The sequence below is a fragment of the Aspergillus heteromorphus genome, assembly GCF_003184545.1.
Source record: "Aspergillus heteromorphus CBS 117.55 chromosome Unknown BO70scaffold_32, whole genome shotgun sequence".
Classification (NCBI taxonomy): Eukaryota; Fungi; Ascomycota; class Eurotiomycetes; order Eurotiales; family Aspergillaceae; genus Aspergillus; species Aspergillus heteromorphus.
Window position 1 is genome coordinate 250,228 of NW_020290437.1, and position 9,787 is coordinate 260,014.

The 9,787-nt window shown below is 54.4% G+C and overlaps 2 protein-coding genes across 2 annotated transcripts; both read left to right on the forward strand.

The window, feature by feature from the left end:
* Window positions 1-257: 257 nt before the first annotated feature.
* BO70DRAFT_322443 (glycoside hydrolase family 55 protein) lies at window positions 258-5,128 on the forward strand (the record flags this gene model as incomplete). The annotated part of the gene is made up of 5 exons (XM_025540550.1): window positions 258-422; window positions 476-1,089; window positions 1,142-2,019; window positions 2,085-3,716; window positions 3,778-5,128. The coding sequence occupies 5 exons, from the start codon at window positions 258-260 to the stop codon at window positions 4,887-4,889; spliced, it is 4,401 nt and encodes a 1,466-aa protein (XP_025395726.1). The 3' UTR covers window positions 4,890-5,128.
* A 1,468-nt stretch (window positions 5,129-6,596) lies between these two features.
* Window positions 6,597-7,569, forward strand: BO70DRAFT_355820 (carbonic anhydrase; the record flags this gene model as incomplete). Its single annotated transcript, XM_025541910.1, has 3 exons — window positions 6,597-6,612; window positions 6,763-6,834; window positions 6,905-7,569. The coding sequence occupies 3 exons, from the start codon at window positions 6,597-6,599 to the stop codon at window positions 7,567-7,569; spliced, it is 753 nt and encodes a 250-aa protein (XP_025395727.1).
* Window positions 7,570-9,787: the final 2,218 nt, after the last annotated feature.

The following is a 9,787-nucleotide window of genomic DNA, read 5'->3' on the forward strand; positions in this document are numbered from 1 at the left end:
CTGTGGCTCGGTCTGCAGGGCGTCGACCCGGTTGCTGCACATGTACCCCACGGTCATGGCCGGCAATATCACAATCATCCCCATTATGGCTATCAACAGATGCCCCGGGGAATTTCTTCGGTCACCGCGACAAACGGGACGACCTCCAATACCCGGCCCCCGTTGCCCCCAGGAACCCCTCACGTTGAGTACCACCCAGTCTGACGGATTGATCAAGGACATGGACACTGACACTGCAATAGCCCCCACCCCCTTACATGAAGGATAACGTCAATAATTTCTACGGCACGGCGCCAGACCGGGGTAACGCGACAGGCCCCTGGCTGGGCACCCGTGATGACTCGACGCTACACGGAACCATGGCCACGGAGTCCGATAACTCAGACGATTACTGGCTGTCGACCATGGGCAGTGCCGGTGTGGTGAGGGCGACATCGCATCCCCCGGTTGTCCAATGTTGCTGACTCTGGTATAGATGCCGCTGGCTTCTTCCGACTACCAGTTCTTCCGCAATGTCAAAGACTTCGGTGCGGTGGGCGACGGAGTGACGGATGACACCGCCGCCATAAATCGCGCGGCGGCCACTTATGGCCTGGATGATCTGACCCAGCTGCGCTGTGGGAAAGACTGTGGCTCCACCTCGATCCTGGGGGCGGTTGTCTACTTCCCCCCGGGCACCTATCTGATCAGCTCCCCCATCATCCAATACTACTACACCCAGTTCGTGGGCAACCCGTCCTCCAAGCCGGTGATTGCCGGCTCCGAGAACTTCACCGGCATCGCCCTCTTCGACTCGGACTTCTACATCCCCGGCGGCGATGGTGCGGAATGGTATATCAACCAGAGCAACTTCTACCGCCAGATCCGCAACTTCGTCTTCGATATGACCGGCATGAACTGGACCAATACCGATGCCGGGCAGACCTATGTGCCTACCGGCATCCACTGGCAGGTCGGCCAGGCCACGAGCATCACCAACTGCGACTTTGAAATGTCCGTGTCGAGCGGCGACCAGTCGGCCACAGGGGTGGGGATTTTCATGGAAAACGGCAGCGGTGGGATGGTCGCCGATTTGACCTTTACCGGAGGGTAAGTCGTCTGAACCCAGAGAGAAGGGATGGTTGCGTGCTAACTCGGGCAGAAATATCGGGTTCGTGGCCGGGAGCCAGCAGTTCACCGCAATCAACATGCAATTCACGTCGTGTTTGACGGCCGTCAAGTCCCTCTGGGACTGGGGCTTCACCTGGAAGAATCTCTACGTGCTCTCGTGTTACATTGCGATTGATGCCACCGAATACTCGGGCACCGGGCATCAAGGCACCGGCTCGATTGCCGTCGTCGACTCCCACTTCGATGGCGTCCCCTATGCCATCACAATCGCCCGCGAGGATGACGAGCAGCCGAACATCGTGCTGGATAACCTGCTGGTCGAAGATTCCACCTCGGTGGTGCTGGTCTCGGGCGGGGATACCATCCTGGAGGGTTCCTCGGGGGCCCTGTACTACAACTCGTGGGCCAACGGCTATGAGTTCCTGCCGGACGGCTCCGGAGGCATCATGACGGGATTTATGGACCCGGCACCAACTAAGCCAGAGTCCCTGCTCGACAGCTCGGGCGCCTACTTCCGGCAGGCCAAGCCGCAGTACGCGGGGGAAACCCCTATCCTCGCCACGGACAACGGCGTCTCCAACGACATGAGCGGGGATCAGTCCTCCGCTATCAACACACTCCTGGCCGATAACGTGGGATCAGTTATTTTCTTCCCGGCGGGTATCTATCTCGTTGAGGACACGGTCAAGATCCCCGTGGGCAGCCGCATCGTCGGGTCGGGATGGAGTCAGATCATGGGCACGGGTTCCAACTTCCAGGACGAGAAGAATCCGACCGCAGTGGTTCAAGTGGGAGAAAAGGGGGACTCCGGTATCATCGAAATCAGTGACATGTTGTTCACGGTCCAGGGTCCGACGGCGGGAGCCGTTCTGGTAGAGTGGAACGTGCATGAGAGCACGCAAGGCAGCGGTAAGTCGACCTGAGACCCATGGCGCATATGCGAAATTTTCTGACTCACGACGTCTATCCTTCAGCGGCCATGTGGGATAGCCACTTCCGGGTTGGCGGTGCTAATGGCACCAACTTGGGGCTGGAGGAGTGCGCGGCCGGCTCCAGCTCCGTCAACAAGGACTGCATGGGGGCCTCGCTGATGTTGCACATCACCTCCGAGGCCTCGGTCTACCTGGAAAATGTCTGGGCGTGGGTGGCGGATCACGATCTCGACAGCCCGCTGAATGCGCTGGCCTCGGAGACCACGTCGGGGGTGCCCGTGAATGTTGACACGGACGTGACAGTGTACGGCGGACGAGGTATCCTGATCGAGTCGCAGGGGCCAAGTTGGTTGTACGGCACGGCCAGCGAGCACTCGCAGCTGTACCAGTACCAGTTGCTCAACGCCTCGAACATCTACCTGGGCCACATGCAGACCGAAACCCCTTACTACCAGCCCAGCCCCGATGCCCTCAGCCCCTACACCATCGGGCTCTTCGCGGGGGATCCCACGTTCTCAGACTGTTCGGACGACCTGTGCCGGGGCGCGTGGGCGCTGCGGGTGCTGAACTCGACGGACGTCTTCATCTACTCGGCCGGCTTTTATACCTGGTTCCAGGACTACGACGAGAGCTGCATGTACGAGGAGATGTGTCAGCTAGCGCTGGTGGACACCAACTATGCCAACGGGCTGTGGCTATACAACCTGTTCACAAAGGGCAACGTGCAGATCGTCTCGCCCGAGGGCGATCTGGAAGCGCTGTACTTCAACTCAACGACACAGGACGGGTTCACTAGTGAGATTGCGGCGTGGCTGGCCCTGGCCGAAGGGGGTGCAGACATCGGCTCGAGTGGGAACGACTCGGGCATTGTGTATATCGACGACATCATCTGGAGCGAGCCCGACCCGGTCAATATCTCGTGCTGGGAGCCGTGCGAGTACGTCCTGCCACCGATAATCCTACCGACCAATACCACCTTTGTCTATCCTCTTCTCGTCACGCCCATTGTCTATGGCCAGGAGGTGCCGACCGGATACGTGTACGACGGCGAGACCATTCACACGAGCGAGTATGTCACCAGCACCACCACCATGACCATCAGCATCCCCTCCGTCGTCGCCAACTCCATCAACCAGTGGAACGTCCCCATCGGGTCCAACACCAGCTCCACAGTCATCACCCCCTCGCCCAGCGTCATTGCTCCAGCCTTCAACGTCACCTATCCGCCCTTCACATGGAACGGCACCGTCTACTCGCCCTCCGTCTTCCCTTTCTACCCGCCGCCCTGGCCCGGCGTGACCGTGCCCCCCTCCGTGAGTGCTACCACCTCCTCCACGGCCCCGGACGTCGTCACCTGGGTGAGCAGCGGCACGACCTGGGTGACGACCCTTTCGGCTTCGACTTCGGCTTCTTCCTCGACTTCCACCTCGGCCTCAGACTCGGAGTCCGCATCCGCATCCACATCCTCGCAGTCCGACACGGCTACCACGACGACCGACGGTGGGGGCAGTGACGACGACCACGGCGGTCATCGCCATCGCCATGTCACCCATCATCGCGGGGCTCCGAGCCCGACGGCCCTGAAGCCCGAGGGCAGTGTTTGCCACGAGGGCATCCTGGGTGGCATATTCCATGTGTGCAAGTCATGCTGGATCGGGTGCGGTGGAGCAGACTGTATGTAGCAGCTTCCAGGCCCCTGAAGAAGAAGATGACGATGCTAATAATCACGTTACAGCGCCCAACGACACTCCCAACAACCCCAACAAACCTAGCAACCCCGACGACCCGGATGACCCCGACTCCAAGAGCTCAACCTCCTCGGAATGTTCAACCGCTACCTACAGCTCGTGCAGCACGGCGTGCATCACCGCCAGCCCGTCTGAAAGCTGCACCTCTACCTGCAAAGAGATTGTCGGTTGCGACACCACCGGCACGTCCGAGAGCGTCACCTGGACCCCTGCTCCGCTTTTCACGGGCAGTGCGGACTCGTGGTACGACTATGACGAGTCCGGGTCGGCGCTGGTGGCATCCGAATGGTCCGCCGGTGCGGCTGTCTACAGCGAGTATTCGACCATCACTGGCATCGACACTCCGACTGCGACGGCGACTGGCACGGCTACAGGCACAGGCACCTCCGGCTCGAGCTCCTCCAGCGGAGATTCATCTAGCTCAAGCTCGAGTTCCTCCAGCGGCGACTCATCCAGCTCAAGCTCGAGTTCCTCCAGCGGCGACTCATCCAGCTCAAGTTCAAGCTCCTCCAGCAAGGACACATCCAGCTCGAGCTCAAGCTCAAGCTCCTCCAGCAGCCACACCCGACAAACCATAACCGAAGTGGTGGTCGTATCCAAGACCATAGAAACAATGACAACCAGCTACTCGAAATCCGCCGGAATCGCCGCCATCGCCGCAGAATGGCGGGTGGGACTCCGCGGGGGAGAGCTCCGCGACTACGACGTCGCCTTCATAACCAACTCTGAGACGTTCGACGTCTGCCGTTTCGGGAAGGTATACGGCGTAGCCACCCCGACGCCCACCGCCTGGTCGGAGCTCCCCCGCGAGGTCTCCTTCTTCTCCACCTTGACCGTCCTCTCGACCAAGTACTCCAAGTGCATCTACACCAACTCCGCCGCCCCCAGCGCCGGCAACGGCGGCACCTTCTCCTGCGAGAAGGATTTGACTTTGCCCTGCGAGGTCGTCACGATCCCTGTCTTTGGCTGTGATCCCGATCTGCTTATTGGCTATGATACTAGTATTAAGGTCCTGGCGCAGTGCACTCTCTCCACTATGACGACTGATTACTCGACCACTTCTACTTATATCGCTGTTACGACGGAGCCGGCTTCTTAGGCTGTTTGTCTTCCTGCTCCTACCCCGGAGTCTGGCTCTACGATCGACCTCCACTTTCTGTACATATACATATTTGGTTAATCGCATTTGTCTTGAGGTTATGGATGGTGCTGGTAGGACAGGATAGGGCTGGGTATACTGGAATCCACAACATCACCATGCACGCCACTCCAACCCAACCACCATAACACCAGCAGCTTCTCTCTTCAGCAGGTTTCCTAATCTACAATAACCTTCACATCTATTACCCATCCAACTGTTTACTGCACTATACCTATATATCTCCTATGTTCTATCTCCGCCACAACACTTTTTTTTTGATTTATTTTATTTATTTTTTTTCCCAAAGCGATAAACATACCCAGCTCTACAATAACCTTCACCCCAGGAAGACTATTATTGACACAGAAAGGGTGATTAATATTTATATATACTCACCTTATACCCTTTCCAACACAGCCCTGCTCACCAGATATTATCCTACGAACTAAGCCAACCACTGTAAATTCTACTAGGCTACGCTACTAAAACTGGCTCCTACATACAACCCTCTAGATCCGCTAAACACAATTACTATGTTAGTGGTAACGAAGTAGTTAGTAGATATATAGTACTATACTTACATCTAGAGGTCAGTTTGTTGCTTTATTACAAAACAGGCGTGGAAATAATTTCTGTCTGTCCAGGACTGTTTGGATGGTTTTCAATTTTCAATTTCTACTGCATTTGCAGAGTACAAACCTATATTCCATATTCCATTTTCCATATCCTATATGGTATAGCTACTTAGCTATGCTGGTCCGGAGGCTGAGCTGAGGGCCGCGGATCGGATCGGATCGGACAAAGGAAGGTTCTCCGTCGCCGGTCCGGAGTATTTATTACATTTATTACATTGGACTGACTGGACTGGACTTCGAAGGAGTCGACTCGTCGAATCGATCTGCTGATGACCTGATCTGATCGCAAGCATGACAATACCAATGCATCTTAAGCATCTCTATAATTGATGCCCATCGACCTATATCCATCTATTAATCTTCTAGGGTTATTTCTAACTGAGTGGGGTGAAGGTGGTTGGGGTGGGTGGGTGTCCTCGGGCTTCTCTGTGCATCACTGCGTAGTGTCCGTACCGCGGCGGCTAGGCATTTGATCGAACAGGATTCTCGGATATCAGGTGGAAAGGGCTGGAAATTAAATTAATATATTCGACTGTTCACTTTGATTCTACATCTCTATACGCTGTCTGTCTCTTCATACAGTTAGTTAGTTAGTGCTTTCAACTCGCATTTTCAGCTGCGCACAGCGAGCAGGTTGACGATGTTGGGGCACTGCATATTGCTCGATATGCATGGCATCCCAATGGTGAGCACGGAATCTACGGACCTACGGAGCGCGCGTTCTCAACCTCAACACTCAACAAGTCCGGCGCTGCATCGCATCTAGACCGCATTATTGACCGATGGCACCTCCGGGTGTCCGGTGAGTCACGTGACCCACGTTTGCAGGGTTTGCAGAGGATGGAGGCGCATTGCCGAAGAGCGGCTTTCCCCCCCAGCGTTGCCGGCGGGGAGAAGGAAGTCAGACCAGCGTCCTTCATAATCTCGGCGTAGAGAAGAATATTTGCTTGAATATCCAGCAGTCCGTCGACTTTTTTTGTTTTGAAAACCTCGAAAATCGTTGTCGCAAAATTTTCCTGAACCAGCTACCATGGCCAACACCACAGGTATGTGACTCAACAGTGCGAGCCCCCTTCTTGGCATTTCTGGATAGGACTCGCAAAGCGGCGGCCCACAGATTTTACCTTTTCTTCCCCCTCAACTCCCTGACCACGTTGCCCCCCCCCCCCTGTGCCGAGACATCTTCTGCCTCATAGCCCCCTTCCTATCACATCATGAACTCCACAAGGCTATTTTGGCGATCAAAATTCTTGTCACCTGGAACGAGGGTGTGTCCGGGCTCTCGCGCCAGCGTTCCCCTTTCCACTCGCCATACCCGACCTGTATTCCAACGCACAGAATCCCGGCTGTGTGCTAATATCAGTACCTCTTCAGACCGATTCACCTCTGCTCTGCACCAGAACAAGGACTGGGCAGCCCAGATTGCCAAGGAGGATCCTTCCCTGTTCCCGACGCTTGCGAATGGCCAGTACCCCGAGATCCTCTGGATTGGCTGCTCCGACTCCCGATGCCCCGAGACGACGGTTCTGGGTCTCAAGCCTGGTGATGTCTTCGTTCACCGCAATATCGCCAACATCCTGCACGCCGGCGATCTGAGTTCCTCTGCTGTCATCGAGTATGCTGTGCGATACCTGCAAGTGAAGCATATCGTCCTCTCGGGCCATACTAGTTGTGGAGGTGTTGCTGCCGCCTTGGGCAACAAGCAGCTGGGCATCCTGGATCCCTGGCTGCTGCCCCTGCGCCAGCTGCGTCAGCAGAACCTGGATCTGTTGAATTCCATGACGCCCGAACAGGCCAACCTGAAGCTGGTCGAACTGAATGTATTGGAAGGCGTTAAGCTGTTGAAGCAGAAGAATGTGGTGTTGGAGGCCATCGAGCAGCGCGGCCTCCAGATTCACGGGCTGATCTATGATGTTGCTTGTGGTGTTCTGCGGCAGTTGGATACCGACGAGTCGGAGGAGGCCATCAAGGCGCGGTTGACATCATTCAAGACCGATGTCTAGGGAGGGGTTGCGAGAGGAGGAAAGGGGGCGATCGGCGGCTCCTGTTATTCGTGTTATCCTGTTTTCATTGTACCTGCCATTTCTTCAGCGAACAGCAAATGTTGATGTATTTTCTCCGCGATGAGCAGCTTTCCACATCAAGCAGCCAAGTTTTCTCGAGTCTTGTCGGCCCCGTAAAAGCAGATCAAGTCTGCAGTAGCCGTAATGCAGCAGCCACTGCTGTTCACATTTCGCAGACGAAAACGTAATGGAGGAGATGGGCGGAGGGGCTGTGTCGGACGGCGAGGACGGCGAGAAGAATAGGAAAGAGGAGAGAAGAGGAGTGAGTGAAGAGAAGGGAGAGAGAAGGACGCACTGGTGCCCCGGACTGAATAATCAAGACCAGGGCAGGGACGCGTTCACTCCCAACAGCACCGGGCGTAGAAGTCCCTGACTCGTAGGAACTGTTTCTCCATCATACCGAGAGGGAATTCCAAACCGCCGGTGGGCCGATCCGGGCCAGATCTGGTCTAGCCCCGGCCGAACCGGATTTCCTTCGGTAGATTGCAGTTTCGCAGTTTCGCAGCCTCGTTGCCAGATTTCCGTTCGGGATATTTTTCCACTGGATTTAACAGTACTGCTTTCTATCCATCTGTCTTCGTAGATAATGAATATGTAAAGAATAGTACGGAGTACGTACTCCGTACTAGACTACTACTAGTAGGTAAGTTGATATGGCCCATCCGTTGCAGTTTTTGCAATACTCGATCGTTCCCCCGCACTTCCCTTATTTGGTAGTTTTCAGGGTCGTTTCTCAGGGAGGGAAGAACTCCAGACTTGCTTCACCGCTTATGGGCTTCCTATATTGATTGCTACTGTGGTGCTAGCTCGATGCGAGTTTCTATTCTCGATTCACCATATTCACGACCTTGCTTTTCATTCGGTAGACCTGCATCGCGTCCGACATCCTCGTAAAGTCATCTTAGACTGCCGTCCCCTGCACACGTATGGCATTCTTCCGTTCAACCCTCCGGATGATAACAGCCTGTACAAAGGTTAGCAACCATACACAGTCAAGTCGTGATGGTTGTCGTGCTCGACTGCAGGTCACGTGTGTCTAGCGCCTTCTCCCTCTGTCGCCAAGTTACTACATTTTCATATCATCAAGCATCTTTTCCTTCAAACATTATGAGTTCTCCCTGGTGCGCTTTGCTGGACACTATACACCGTTCTACCTATTTCTGCCAATCCTCGCTTTTTGGAAACCTCTCCATTATCCAAACTCTGCGAACTTTCGACAAAACCGCATCATATGGTCGTTTGACTGGATCAACATGATTTCGAGTCTTACTACTTCCCTTCAACATCTTCACGGTTCAGGCACCAATATCACCATTCTAGACAGGGAGTCCACATCAATGCTTTCAACCGTTCCTTCAGGTGTAGATCTTCCGCTTGTCTGACAATTCCCCACGACGATCGACCTGGGAAACTTGAAGATCTTCACAGTATTACAAAGCACTCCGTCCACACCGAAAACTCCACCTCAAGTCTACCAACCAGACTTTGTGGCTTCATAATACAAATTTAACGTCATGGCTTCATTGCTCTGATCAGTTGAAACCTTCATTGCCTGGATTACTTGACCCTGCACCTGAGCGGCCTTCGCGGTTTCATAAAGCAAAGCTTTCGTTACATACTCAAACTCGATTCTAGCCTCTAGTGTTGAAAGACGTTTTCGAAATCAGTGTCAAAGCTGTGTCACAAACCTCGCTGCCAGTCATTTGAAGTCCATGAACTTGATGGACATGTATACAAATGGGATGAACATGTATACAAATGGCGTCTTAAACCGTCTGCTCCGGGTAAGTATACTTACTACAGCGGAGTCTTTCACGATCACTTAATTTACTATCACCTTATAATCCAAAGCTCCCTTGAGAAAATGAAGAGGTTGTACGATCATGGTCAATCTGCTTTACCTTGGTAGGGTTGATTACACTAATCGATCCTATCATTTGATATTAATCACAGGTTACGTACTTGCTGCTCTTCGTCTGCTGACCGCTGCCTAGCTGGTCTTGAGGTCGTCATGCTTCTCCTGCTGAAAAACAACACTGACCCACCTTAGCCACCGCCAGTACGACCAGGCGACCGCCGGCGCCTCCGAAAACAGGAGGTCGGGTTTGATCATTCAGGTCACTCAAGGAAGGACCACTTCGAACCAGATAAAGCAAGA